At 39.3% G+C, this 14,736-nt stretch overlaps 2 protein-coding genes across 2 annotated transcripts; one reads left to right on the top strand and one right to left on the bottom strand.

Moving 5' to 3' along the window:
* Window positions 1-71: 71 nt before the first annotated feature.
* On the top strand, window positions 72-3,651 carry LOC113699323 (pentatricopeptide repeat-containing protein At2g17525, mitochondrial-like). Its single transcript, XM_027219609.2, has one exon. The coding sequence runs from the start codon at window positions 394-396 to the stop codon at window positions 2,338-2,340; it is 1,947 nt and encodes a 648-aa protein (XP_027075410.1). The 5' UTR covers window positions 72-393; the 3' UTR covers window positions 2,341-3,651.
* A 338-nt stretch (window positions 3,652-3,989) lies between these two features.
* Window positions 3,990-14,137, bottom strand: LOC113699322 (uncharacterized). The gene is made up of 13 exons (XM_027219608.2): window positions 13,578-14,137; window positions 10,025-11,177; window positions 8,998-9,216; window positions 8,698-8,903; window positions 8,242-8,316; window positions 7,924-7,995; window positions 7,745-7,843; window positions 7,519-7,587; window positions 7,328-7,442; window positions 6,418-6,486; window positions 5,911-6,247; window positions 5,511-5,631; window positions 3,990-5,237 (listed from the first exon to the last, which is right to left on the bottom strand). Exons 1-13 carry the CDS (start codon window positions 13,725-13,727, stop codon window positions 4,320-4,322), a joined length of 3,603 nt encoding a protein of 1,200 aa, XP_027075409.1. The 5' UTR covers window positions 13,728-14,137; the 3' UTR covers window positions 3,990-4,319.
* Between the last annotated feature and the right edge of the window lie 599 nt (window positions 14,138-14,736).

Below are 14,736 nucleotides of genomic sequence, written 5' to 3'. Positions count from 1 at the left end.
ATAAGTCTCTCAGGCATTCTCCATGTTTGTGTAGATTGGTGTTCCTATTGGTTGTTTGAAGAGGCATAATTGTTTTGACACCAAATCTTGTGCAAAAATTATCTGGCTTGTATTATAAATTTTCCAAACATCTTGTGCAAAAAAGTGTCTCTACAGGCACTACGAATTCCTAAGACAAAATAATTATAGAGAAGAAAAATATTTAGGTGTTGCAGCTACTATCAAAATAATTAAACGTTGAGTGATTACTTAGTCTGAATTTTCTCCGCCTCTAATCTTGAGATACTTGAGCTAAAAGCACGAAACTTACGTTCACTTGAATTTGCACATAATCATTGTCAAATGTTACAATGATCCTTTCTGTGTCTTCGCTCAATCTTCTTCCTGGACAATATGAAAAAGATTTTAGACGGAATTACTTGCAGAAGGAATAAAACAGACACAGTAATCTCAGCTCCATGCACAACATCGCTAATGTGTCTTAACTCCTTCAACAGAGCAATCTATAAAAGGGTATTCTTTTACATTCAATCAAAGCCAATTTCTACCACACCTGTTCCCACCCACCAGCAAATAGCCCATCTAATTCTAGAACAGAAATCTGCTAACGAAGCCATAAAAACCTTCAGATGGGCATCCAAAGTTCCCAAGTTTACTCACAGTCAGTCCACCTACAGAGCTTTAATTCACAAGCTCTGCATTTTTCGACGATTCGATACTGTCAAACAACTGCTCGACGAAATGCCTGGTTCAATTGGGTCGCCACCTGATGAGGACATTTTCATCACAGTAGTCCGGGGACTTGGCCGTGCGCGGATGATTAGAGATGTGATCAGAGTACTTGAGTTGGTTTCTAAGTTTGAAAAGACTCCATCTTTGAAGCTATACAATTCTATACTTGATGTTCTAGTGAAGGAAGATATTGATATTGCTAGGCAGTTTTACAGGAAGAAAATGATGGGCAGTGGGGTACAGGGTGATGATTATACTTATGGAATTTTGATGAAAGGGCTTTGCTTGACTAATAGGATTGTGGATGGTTTTAAGCTTTTGCAAGTGATGAAGACCCGAGGCATCAGGCCTAATGTTGTAGTATATAATACCTTGATTCATGCTCTTTGTAAGAATGGTAAGGTTGGGAGAGCTAGAAGTTTGATGAGTGACATGGAAATGCCTAACGATGTCACCTTTAATACTTTGATATCTGCCTACTGTCGGGAGGAAAACTTAGTGCAGGCTCTTGTGGTTTTGGAAAAGAGCTTTAGTAGTGGGTTTGTGCCTGATGTGGTTACAGTGACAAAAGTGGTGGAAACTCTATGCAATGCAGGGCGTGCTTTTGATGCAGTTGAGATTTTAGAAAGAGTCGAGGGGATGGGAGGGACCCTTGATATTGTAGCCTATAACACACTGATTAAAGGGTTTTGTAGACTAGGCAAAGTGAAGGTTGGACGTCATCTAATGAAGGAGATGGAGATGAAAGGATTTCTGCCCAACGCAGACACATATAATGCATTGATTTCTGGTCTCTGCGACTCTGGGATGTTGGATTCAGGCCTTGACATGTTTGATGAGATGAAAAGGGTTGGCATAGATTGGAACTTTGTCACATTTGATACACTAATCCATGGTTTGTGTTCGGGCGAGAAGATGGAAGATGGCTTTAAGGTTTTGGAACTGATGGAGGACAGTAAATGGGGCTCTGGTGGTCAAATTAGTCCTTACAACAGCATCATATATGGCCTGTGTAAGGAGAATCGATTTGATGAAGCACTTGAGTTTCTGATGAAGATGGAAAAGTTATTTCCAAGAGCTGTAAGCAGGAGCTCTAAAATTCTAAGACTCTGTGAGAATGGCAGTACTGATGAAGCTAAGAAAATTTATGATCAGATGACTGAGGAAGGCGGTGCTCCAAGTGCTCTGGTTTATGCAAAGATGATTCAAGTGTTTTGCCAACTAGAACGTATAAAGGAAGCATTAGAATTATTGGCTGACATGGTTGGTCGGGGTTATTCTCCTATCGTTTCAACTGTCAATGCACTGATTAGTGGACTTTGCAGGCAAGGTAAGGTTGGATATGCAGTAAAACTCATGGAAGACATGATCGCAAGAGGATGCTTGCCTGACGCTGGAAGTTATAACCTAATGGTTAATACATGTTGTTCTAAAGAGGATTTCCAAACAGCTTTAGTATTGTTTCTGCAAATGTTGGAGAAGGGTATTATCCCTGATTATGATTCGTGGAATGCTTTGGTTTTATGCCTATGTCACAAAACAGTTTGGTCAGAAGGCAGGAACATGTTTAATGTAAAGAATCAGTTGGACTGCATAATGAAAATGTAACATCTTATTCATTTTTCAAATCTGCAGGCTATCATGTTTAATCTTGAAATATGAAGGCTGAGGAGTTCACCAAATCACGTATTTGAAAAGCTGAATATTTGAGAAGCAAGAGTTGTTTCTTTCTAGGCTTCTTTGTTGCACTTTCTCAGAGTTTCAATGTGTGGGAGAAACAGTGGTGGACTTACTAAATCCAATTTTGAGCTGCAATTGCCATGTTATTGGAATTGGCTTTTCCACTCGAAACTGCTATTGATTGAATGTAGTTGGGTAAAGATGAAGAGAGCTCATACTCGGATGGGCTCAATGTTCCGAGGAAGATAGTCCACTTCTCAGTTCTGACTTGTGTCCATCTCCTGTCTTCCCACACCAAGACCGTTGTCAATGTCTTCATTGTTATGACTGGAGCAGGAGTCCTTTGCCATCACCTGTCCTTCACTAATGAGCACAACCTTCCTTGCTTACCACTGCATCATGTTCCTCGTTAATAGTCACAGAAGACTTAAATTCATTGTTGAGTCCCCAGCATCTCATCTTTTGGTGACCTTGGCTTTGTCGTAAGTGATCCTGTTGGCAGGTTTGCTGTTGATGCAATGATTGTCCATTCTCAAGGTTGCTTGCATTAGCTACATGATTTCTATAGCTAATAATTGCTATATTGTACCTGCATCAGCCTACATGTGGAGCTGTTTTCGACCCAAACTTGGTTGTATTTAATTCTTACACCGTTTGGCCCTTATGAGATATGTGCTGATGTAATAGAATAGTGGAGCTTGGGAGGCAGTGATTGCTGAAGACCTTTTGATTTTCTAACAAATTGGCCTATTTTGGAAACCTTTTGTTGGTCGAATGTGTTTGTCTATGGAAAAGCTTGGGCTTCTGCTTTAACATCATTAAGCTTTGGTTTATTTTGCGTTCGGTGGATAAGAAGATGTAAGCACAACCAACTTTGGGTGCAGGTACATTTGAGCAGCCTTGTTCCGTTGAGTATATGCCTATCTATTTCTTGCTTTCCCACCCGTGATCAAACCATTCTACGAGGTGGTGGAAGTATCTGCTTGTGGTTCAGAGGGTTTATGGCTTTGGCTCTTGACTCGCTTTGGCTCTTGACTCGGTGGCTCTTCTGGTGACGACTTGGCAGATTCTTGTCTCTGATGTGGAGTAGTGCTAGCATTGTTTTGATTGTCCTGCTTCTCTGTCTCTGGTGTGGATTAGTGTTTGCATGTGCAGGGCGAAGATATGGGGAAAAATCATTGTTGCGATGAAGTGTTCAACTTTTCTTTTAATTCAAATTTTAGCATCCATAAAAAACCATTCATTTTAGTCCGGAGGCCTGATATGTTAATGTCGACTGAACTCAACCTTACACAAACTTGCATCTGTCAGATTACCTCGCACACGAAAACTTCAACTGGTGAAACACGTCGCGAATACCATGGGAAAGTACCAGGCATACAAAAACTGTTGCCAGATCCGGTTATTTGTCATTGTGGTTTCTGCTGATGGAAAGATAAGGTGTACTTTCATTCACGACATCGCACCTAACAGCAGCTAAAATAGAAGAAATATAACTGTGAAGTATACATATCCGCCAGGAATATGCGATAATTGTCCAAGAAACAAGTGCTAGCAGTTGGTAAGATAAGCCATAGTTCAAGCAAATATTGATCTATACCAACATAATAAAAAATACAGCATAATGCTCGTACACATTTTACACAGCCAAGGAATGAATATGCCTAAGCACCACTAAAGTTTTCGTCAATTTGGAAAATTGATAAGAAAAAATTAACAATAAAAGAACCAAATTGGTAAAATTACAGAGGGCCAGGGCTTCTCTCGAGTTCAACTCGATTCTCTTAGACTAGCAGCACCAAACGAAACAAGCATCTTGCCAAAACCTCCACCGGCAAAAACCTTGAGAAAAAGCTAACAGTTACTGAAAACACAAAGCTCATCAAATAAAATATGAAAACACCGTACTAAAAAGCTTTCCAACTATCAGAATCTCTCCTTGGTGTTTGGCCTTCAAATGATGTCTTGAATGCATCGTTCCAGCTATCAGAATCTCTCCTCGGGGTTTGACTATCAAATGATGTCTTGAATGGATCGTTCCAGCTATCAGAATCTCTTCTCGGTGTTTGACTATCAAACGATGTCTTAAATGGATCATTCCAACCGTCTGAATCTCTCCTCGGAGTCTGACTTTCAAATGATGTCTTAAAATGATCATTCCAACCATCAGAGTCTCTCCTCGGTGTTTGACTTTCCAATGAAGTCTTAAAAGGATCATTTGACCCAAAAGGATCAGCATCATCAAAAGATGAAAATCCCTGACCAAAATCAGAGTCTCTGGTGCTGCGCATGGAATCAAACCTAGCAACCGACTCACGAGGTGGGAAGAGGCCAAAGTTGTAATCAGAATCTGCCATGCTGCGGAAGGAGTCAAATCTTGCTAGGGAATCACGTGAAGCGGAAAGGCCATGATCATATTCAGAGTCTCTGGTGCTGTGCATAGAATCAAATCTTGAAAAGGGTAATGGTTCGCGTGGTGTGAACAGTCCACCATCTTGCATATTGAAGGAATCAAATCTTGAGAAGCTACTGTTAAAAGAGCGTTCTTCTGGCCCATCACCAAATTTTTGTGGGGAATTACCTGAACTGTACATTGGTGTGCTTGGAACGGAGTCAGCAAAGCCAAACGGACTTTTCTTTTGGAACATGCTGTCTGCAAGAGGGGAGCCACCCACATTGTAACTTGGGGTGCTCGGTACGGAATCAAAAAAAGGGCTTTGCTTCGGGTACATATTATCCGCACGAGCTGTACTAGTTCTTATTGGGTTTAAGCCCCAGTCATCAGAACCAAATAAATTATCACTTTGCCTCTCAGAATGTACATCCTGTAAGAATATTAAAGCGGGTAAATAATGCAGCTTTTGGCACCCCGAAATATCTCATGTTCAACCAATAAATTAAAACTACCAAATATTTGATTTTGGGAAAGAAGAGATGTCAGATAAACTACAAATGAAGAAACTACGCACATTGACTAGATCTTTTAGTCCTCATAAAACTTAAGAGCAATCTCGCCAGCTGAATATGCCTATTATGAACCTTTTAATCAACGAAAATAGAAACATGATTAAAAGACACTAAAGTAAACGATCAGATACCTTAGTTACATGAGTGAACTCTGATGCAGCATCAGTATCATATGATGTGTCAAACGTACCCCAGCCTGGTTCATCAAAACCTTTGTCCGCCATGAACACAGATTCAGTACCCCCATGTTCACTGCAATAGCAAGAGATATTGAAGGTTGATACTCCCACAAAACAGACTACAAGATAAAACTAAAAGGAAGTAACCAAAATCAATAAAGAGCAGGCTAAATGTGCATCATGAGAGACGATTGAACGACAATTTCAATTTTGGTATATATATATTTTTTAATTTGGTCATGCCCAATTTATCAAACATTAAAGCAGAAAGAAGAAAAAGAATAAGTAGGGGGGCTACCACAGATTTGAGTTTTTCCATTTTTTTGGGGGAGAGGGGCGGGAACCACATTACCTCTGGGTAGCATGGGGTGAACCATCATAACTGATATCCCTTTTAGAATAAGAATCTTCAAACTCCTTAGATTCGCTCTCAAGTGCATTAGTTCTTGCTGGACTCTCAGGTGGACTACTCACACTGTGCTCTTCACCCTGGGCATTCGCTCCATCATCCTCAGGTCTCTGATTGCTAGTGCTCCGTGCCTTCTCTGCCTTACCATCAGCATCAGCAGATGATTTATCATCCCCATTTACATTGACTGATGTTTCTTTCTCTCTCAAAGAAGACTTGGGTTTAGGTGGGGCTATGACATTTTGCACATCCAGGGTGAGCTCTTTGACAAATGAAAACCCTGAAGTGTCAAAAAAACAACCAACCAATGAGTAGGACTCATCATTTGGAAATTACTTCAAGTGTATTGGATAGTCTGTTTTAGAGTCTCAAAGACGAGTACCCCATGAAGACATACTTCTAATGTAAGTGAATATCAACTAAGTACTAAAAATGACTACTCAAAATTACCTTCATCTTCAAACTTATCCCAGTTTTCATCCCAATCAGCTACTGCTCCTTGGATGCCAGGTTGCCAACCTTAAAGATAATTGAATCATGTAAAGCACTATACACAATTTATGGATGAATTCAAACAAATGTGCAGCAGTGTAAAATATAAAGCGGAACAGTCAAAACTGGCAAACTGGAAACAGGAAAAAGGTCAACAATTTTTTCCAGATTCACCTATTAGCTACAATCCCCAACCTAGCTACCAAATACCAGTTGTACTGATACTGGATCTCAAGCGAAATCATCAACTTACAACTTTAACAGACAGAACCATAACATGAAAAGGCAACTATTTATAGAACAAGTATTAAGATCATCATAAAGAGAGATCTACAACTTCCCCAGCTTGGTATAGAACATCTTCAGCAGTTTCAGTCCTTTTATTGGTTATATTGGTTTACTTCAGAAAATGGCCAAGAAAAACTTAAATAACTTGAATTTTAACTAGCAAACTCATGTGTTCTTGAACAAATTCAACAGGCAAACAGGTCAGCCTCAATAAAGAAAATCACATGCATGATTCTAGGAATAATAATAAATTGGACATATTCATAAACAGGGAAGGGGATGCCAGAGGTGGGGATAACATATTTCCAAATAAATCAAACCAGCAAGGGCACTGACAAGTTTTCATTTGATTAGATGTTCTGCAGCCATGAAATATTCACAATCATCTTGACCAGGAAACAGAATCATCGACTGAGGCAATAAGAGATACGCTATAACTCAAACTTTTTACACTTAAGTTTTAAATCTACGTTTTGCTTGTCTAGCTGTAAAATAGGACTGCAACTCAGTATATAAATAAATCAAATAAAATATTGAAGATCAGCAGCAAGGCCAAGGGGAATTATGACTCTGAAAGTACCAAATGGAAGCTCAACTAGTGAGGTTGGTTTGGCACGTAATCCATAAGTTTTGCAACGTTCATTCAGTGATTTTACTAGCTCCTCAAGATCCAACTGGATACGATTAGCACGTTCCTGTGAATGCCAAAATTGGGATCAGAAAAAATAAGCTTATCTTATTAGCAAGAAACCTCTCAGTTGTAAAAAGTACCTGAATACTGTCAGCGCCACCATCTTGTTCCATTTTGACAATTACTCGATAAAGCTCCATCTTTTTCTCCTGCAAAGGATTAAGCACAATATTACATTTGTAAATGCGCTTTATCAAGCAATATTAAGAATAGTACAATTAGATTTTAGAAGTTGAAAGAAACATGAAGAAGGTAATAGCAGACATATATAGCAGAAGCACTTAGCAAAAGAATCCAGAAAGCTACCTGAATGTCCCGAAATGTGGCCTCTTCTATTGTCAATTTGGATGCCACGTCTCCTGCCTGCCTATACTTCTCTTCATATTTCTTCCCCAGTAACTCCACCTTAACAACAATACACTTCTCTTAGGCAAAAGCCAGTGAAAACAAGAGAGAGTAACTGATGCCACAATCAAAGGGACTACCTCTCGCTTATCAGCAGAAACCCTTTCAGTGATCTCATTCAGTCGATTGTCACATCGACTTTTGTACAGGATCTGGAATCAATGGAATGAACAGAATAGATGCCATTAATGCTCTTTCACCGATATCAATAGTGTAATATTTGAGTCTTGATATTGAAGAAGCCTCAACTACTAAGATTTTTATACTGTGTAACCCACTTCAAAACAAGAAATAAGACCAACTTAAATTATGACAATGGACAAATCAAATCTGCTAAATGTTCAGGACATAAATTTAAACAGACAAATGATGTCCAACAGAGGAGAAAAGATACCCACAAGTTCTTGCATCTTTGCATGGTAGAACTGAATTTTCTCTCTAGCATCTAGTATCTCCTTCTCCAATTCTGCTACCTGAAATTGACAAAACAGAAGAATAATGTGGAAATTTTGCTTATCATCTGTTATTCCAGGTGGCAAAACAGACCAATTTCATCGGAAACAATAGTTGGATTCAGTTCTTATATTGTTAAGATGAAAAGGGATGCAACTACATGAGGTTACAAATCCACATAGGTATTTCAGAGGGCAGAACCAAAGCTACAGATCCAGCAACTTCATCAAGCAAGAAACCCCCACCCCAAAAAAAAAAAACAAAAAAAGAACAAAAAAACAGAATAAAAATCAGATAACATTACATCTGCTGGCATATGTTCATGACTGCTGTGTACCCAAAAGGTAATAGAACAAGGAGATGGGCTAACAATAGCGTGTCATAGAAAAATCAAAACTGACCTTCTTTTCTGCATCAGACGCTTCCTGAAACTTTGAGTTCAGTGCATTCTGTTCCTCTGTGCTAAGTTGATCCAAAAGATGCTTCTCCAGAACAGGAACTTTAGGTTTTTGCCGACTTGGGTGCACGGAATCGTCAGGTTGAGGAACAGGAACGGGACGAGGTGGCTTCCCAGGAGGCGGCTTCGTAGAATGTGGTTGCTGAAAAGCTAATACAAATGAAATGGATCATGGATCTAGCTAACATTGGATAGAATCATCTGTAATGGAAAAAAAAATAAAAATAAAAATAAATGTGACTACCTGAAGTAGCTCTCCAAACTGTATTTCCTTGAGGTGCAACAGGTTGGTTCATGACAGGTAATGTTGTCTCGTCAAACATGATACCACTTGGGAGCACAGTAGGAAGGGGCTGACCCTCCCTGTGCCGTTCCATGAAATAGAGAGCAACGCAGAATTCCCTCAAGGAAAGCATACTGTCATTGTCTTGATCAGACAAGTCCCATACTTGCTTTAACACCTCTGAAAGACCAAGAGATACTAATATTCAACAAAAGATATTTAGCAAAAACGAATAACTTAATGACAGCACATAAGGGGAAAAACATTTGAAGAATCAGAACCAAATTCGGCAAGAATAAAAGCCACATCAAAACAATTTAATTTCACAACTGAGTCACACCTTTTACAATAAACAGACAATTCAGACCAAAACTGACAAGAACAGAGGAGAAAGAACACTATACCTTAACTTCTTATGACTGAACCTCATAAATTTTCCTAACTAAAATAAAACATGCCCCAAAACCAAATGAGTTGAAAGGATTGTGCCAGATGCTACGGACAGTTCACTCAAGATATCAGTGTTTTAAAGGGCATATCTCAAGCAAAAAATAGAACTGAGGGGGTTGTTAAAGGTTCAATAGCTTCTCACCAGTCACTGGTTATTTTTGCAATAAAATGAAATCGCCAAGATAGGATCTATTTGTAATCAAGGAATGTCTCATTTGAAAGACCACATCCATGAGTTACCATCCATACAACAATCCAAGCTTTATAGGAGAGTGATAATCAAAATTAAGTCATGGAGATAATGCACCAGTTGAAGTTAGATGATCTTTTAAAACTAACAAGAAATGGTGAATTCGTGGACAGCAGATAGCACAAGTAGATACTACACACTGAACCAGTAAAGTAACATTGCTTCATACAATCACCGCAAACCACAAGCAAGGACAACACTATAGAAACAACAAAAGAAGAAAAATTCATATAAACATATGTGCATGTGTGCTTGTGTTTGTTTCTGCATCAAATGAAGCCGTCACACCTCTTCGCAGCCCCCAACTGAGGAAAAGGTTGCGAGCCTGTTCACCAGTGATTTTTCCATCTCGGTCAGTGTCCACTTGCATAAACACTTTGCTATATTTTTGAATATCAGACTGAGTCATCCTTGGCCAACCTGCAGAATTTACAGCTCCAGAAGGCAATGCAGGGGATGCTTGTGTCAAAAATTGTTGGTTTGGCTTCACTGGTAACTGTCCTTGATGGTGTTGACTACCCACAGGAGGTTGTGCTCCCAATGAAGTTGGAACAATGGCAGATGAGACAGGTAAGCTACTAACACCAGCTGTAACATTGGTAGAATCAAGGGGACTAGATGTAACTGCAGTTTGCACTCCCATAGATGTTGGAACAATTGCAGATGATACAGGTAAGCTGCTAACACCAGATGTAACTTTGGTAGAATCTTGTTTTGTTTGAATAGGTGCAGCTGAAAAGACATCTCCAAAAAGTGAGTCTGGTGCATATCCATTAGAAGCCACAGCAACTGCTTTGGAATCTTTCACTTCCACAAGGTTACTGACTGAAGTATCACTTGGTTTAGATGAAGCAGGTTGCAAGACAGAGGCTGCTTGTGCTCCAGGTTGTGTAGAAGGTGGTAATCCAGATGCAGCCACCGCAAAACTATCCTGCCCTACAGGTCCCACACTTCTATTTGATTGAAAAGAAAGTCCAGCCTGGGAGACACCATTGTTTTCACCAAGGGATGGAGAGGAACTTGGAGGATTAGAAACCGGCACGATACCTCCATGATGAGGCATTCGTGGACCGCCAACAACTTGTGGAGATTGAAAAGTAGCACTAGGAAGTGGGGGTCGAGGCGGCCTCATAACTTGACTTTGCTGAGATGTAAGTCCCTGCGAGGCCCTGATGCCAATAGTTTGAGGTGGCACTGCAGCGGTAGCACTTTGTGGTGGGACAGCAGACCCTGCTGTAAAATTTGATTGAGTGCCTGGGCTAGGTGTAAGGTTAATTTTGGGAGCAGGAATTTTTGCCGAAGCTGGACTATATAATGCAGCTTTTACTATATCTGGTGTCAACTCTCGCTTACTTTGAGCTACTGTAACAAGCTTAAGAGCATTATAAAATTCTTGACGACCAAGGAACCCAGTTCGATTTTGATCAGCAATCGTCCATATCTGCGAAAAACCACAAAAGTAGTCATTTCAAATATGTAATGTTCAAATCTCAAAAAGCAGCATATGAACTGTAAACAATTCTATTTCATGTAAACAAAGTTGAAAATAACAGAAATGTAGTATCACTAAACATTTGCAAATATATACATAACAAACTCATTCACAATTTTAAATTCATGCCTCATTAGAAAAAGAATTAAACAACAGCAGTACATTTCGACAAGACAACAGCATAATTGATTGGATAAAGGACAAAGATCTTATATTAGAAATGAGATCCAATTGTTCAGATGGAAATCACCCAAAAAGGTGCTCAAACCTCAATATCATTAATGGACTGGCCCTGCCTAGGCCATAAAGCAGAACTAAATGCAAATAGAAATAAAACTGAAATTGACCTGTTCCTATTATTACACTTCAGAAAAACGATCTGTTTAATAAAGGTAATTGCAGGTCTGCAGTTTGAGAATCCAAATCACTAACTGGAACATGGCAACCAAACAAAAATGAATGAGTAAAATTAAGTTGAAGTTACATTAATAAAGAATGCTCCATGAGACACAGAACACCAGATCACTGTTTGCGCATTAAAAAAATAATAATAAATGTAGCATGAAAAGCGAACACAACTAGCAATTATCACTTTCACTACCTTAAACTTTCTAACAAAGCATGGGCATGATTATGCACCATGAACCACATGGTGAAATAACAATTACTTTGGTATATATGAGTCCTAACATACTAAATACACATTTTGGAGCGTGGTTTTGCAACAGGTGCAATCATAAGCACATATCACACTCGAAAGAAGTCAGCAATAAGTTCCAGCACTACTAAAATAAGATAACAAACCACTTTTGCTAGTCCTTACCTGTTCCCACTCGTAAATAAGTAGCAAACTCAGTATTTACCTATTTCTCTCTTCCATGATATTGTGAACAGACAAAGGACAGTATTTGAGCGATGTGTTAATAGTGGTAGTCCTCTATCTAAAATAATACGATAGAATACTTAAGATTAACTTTACACCATTAACACAAAAATACAAAAATTTGAAAATGAAACTGTAATTAACATTAGCAAGAAAGAGAGGAATATGTAAACAATAGTGCCGTATTGATTTTTAACAGGAAAAAAGCAGGTGCTAGCAAGAGTATTGAAAAATAATGAGGGACATTTACATACACAATAAAATAAGCCCATACAAGCCTCTAGGACTCTCTGCGTATTAGAGTTTTACCTAAGACAAAACCATCAAAAGCTGATAAAATCACATGAAATCCTGAATATTAGTCACATATCAAATATTGCCAACTGTTACACGAAAGTATACACATCTATTAAACAGTTATATGCTGTTCAAAATAAAATCTCGTGGAATCAAGCATTACATAACCTTATCATACAGTAATGCTACATAATTCACTTAGACCGAAAGTGAAATCAGAAAAACATGCATGTCTTGAGCAAAATCTCTGTCTGTTGGGGGGGGGGGGGGGGGGGGGGGGGGTGGGTAGCTGGGCACACTTGTGAAAAGGAAGACATATAAAGAGATGAACAGAAGAAGATATTTGCCACCGCAAGGGCAAGAGGAGCACATAACTAAGTCAAAGGCACCTATTTCTCTGTTCCATTTATTGCAAACCTTATATCGACCAAACAAACTTATCCTACATGTAGCATCAAGCAAAGACTATTGCGTGTTTCCATTTCTTTTAGGAGGGAGCAAGGTAAGCAAGATGCATCCCTTATTCCCTTTCCATCCATGCCAACATTTGTGGCTTTAGCAATCTGGAATTCACCACTTTGAACATACTACTATTTACGACTTTCAAATCCAGAAAAACCATTCACCACACCATTTACATCTCTCATCAAGGACTAAAAATATGAGAAAACAAAAACCAATTTCAGAAAAAGGGTAAAAACCACAAATTTCAAGCTTTAAGGTCTATCTCCAAGAGCGCACAAAGAATCCACACTGCCATATTCGATCTTTCTTGCACCATGTGCATCTCGATATACTCCTTATTAGCACATCTCTCTTTTTCTACCTTTCTTCCTTTAGGGATGACAGCCATAATTTATAAAAGATTGCAACTTATCCCAGTAGCCTAACCACCTATTTCCCGAGCTCCACTTCTGTCAAAGTAGCTACGAAGCTGAAAAATCACAGTTAACCCACTCTCACCCGGTTCTCACATACAAGAACACAAATTTTACACTTTATACTAAAGCACGTGATTTTACTATGAAATACAACCACCAAGAAATACACCAAAAAAGAACTAATTTTGGAAAATTACAAATAAATAAATAAAAGAGCAGCAAAATTCAGTATATTGAGAATGGAACAAAACATAAGCAGCAGTAGCCTAGTAGGGAAGTAGTACGAACCTGAGCGAGTACTTGTCGAGGTAAATTTGCGGCTTGAAAGAAGGACACGGCCTCGCTTCCACTGATCCGACCATCTTGATCCAAATCTGCTCTCTTAAAATATACCTCGAATTGATCCATATTCGGAGCCTGCGTTTGACTCTGCGCCATTTTCCCCAATCGAATCGTCACCAAAAATAAAAAACAGCTCAATTCGATTCCGAAGATCGAGAAGGATCTACTCAATTAGAATCCATGCAAATTCATTTCTCCGCATAAATAAAAATGGAAGGAAGCAAGGGTTTAAACGATCCGACGACACCGTCTCAACAGACGAATGATGTAATTGTGAATTGATGTTGAAAGACTATATATTGACGGCGGAGCGCCGCCGTTGGTTGGCCGGCGATGGAAGAGGGGATTGGTTTCTTTTCTTTTTTTTTTTTTTATTTGGTGCTTTCGATGGAGAGCACAAATCACAGTGCAATGGTGAAGGTGCGTGGTTTTTATTTTAATTTTTGACAATTGACGGAAAGATTTGACCCAGGCTGGGGGTTTGTTTTGGATTATTTTCTGTTTCGGGCGAGGCGAAGAAAAATAAAAGGATCTAGCAAATTGGAGGAAATAATGGTGGATAGATTTACAGATGTACCCCTGGTTCTGATGGGGAACTGATGTAATGGGTGGCTGGTGGGGTTTCCTGTTCGATGTGACTGAAGGGATGTATCATGATGCATGCATGAAATCGAGTTGTACAAAGGGGTAGTGTTGGAAATTGGGCTTGGAGCGTAGGAGTGTAGGACAGCCTGTTTATTGCAGTTTTTTTTTTTTTTGCAGTAGTGGAAATTTTCATATGGATTCTTGCAAATGATAGCGATTTTTTTTTTTTCTTCATAGTGGGTATCTGGGTCCGTGGACTGGTTACCGTACGACCCAACTAATCCCATTACGGGTTGGGAGAGGCCTGCCCCAAGCGTCACCGGTCACGGTAGAACCGGGATTCGATCCCTGGACGTGACTCTCCCCAACTGGGACTACAACCATGGGACCGAACCTGGAGGGGCGATAGCGATTTTAATTTACTAACTCTGTTTGGACGGAAGATTGTTTGGAACAACAATTTTCTGTAACGATAATATATCACTTCTTGTCACGTAATTTAAATCAGTTTTTTTAACAA

Source organism: Coffea arabica, chromosome 7c (assembly GCF_036785885.1).
Source record: "Coffea arabica cultivar ET-39 chromosome 7c, Coffea Arabica ET-39 HiFi, whole genome shotgun sequence".
Lineage (NCBI taxonomy): Eukaryota > Viridiplantae > Streptophyta > Magnoliopsida > Gentianales > Rubiaceae > Coffea > Coffea arabica.
The sequence above is the reverse complement of the archived record's forward strand: the minus strand, read 5'-3'. Positions and strand labels throughout refer to the sequence as shown.

Coding starts and splice junctions, on each gene's coding strand:
- LOC113699323 (XM_027219609.2), top strand. CDS start 394: ATGAAAAAGATTTTAGACGGAATTACTTGCAGAAGGAATAAAACAGAC.
- LOC113699322 (XM_027219608.2), bottom strand. CDS start 13,727: ATGGCGCAGAGTCAAACGCAGGCTCCGAATATGGATCAATTCGAGGTA. Junction 9,217..10,024: donor CAGTTGGGGGCTGCGAAGAG/GTGTGACGGCTT, acceptor TTGGTCTTTCAG/AGGTGTTAAAGCAAGTATGG. Junction 5,632..5,910: donor TCACCCCATGCTACCCAGAG/GTAATGTGGTTC, acceptor TTGCTATTGCAG/TGAACATGGGGGTACTGAAT.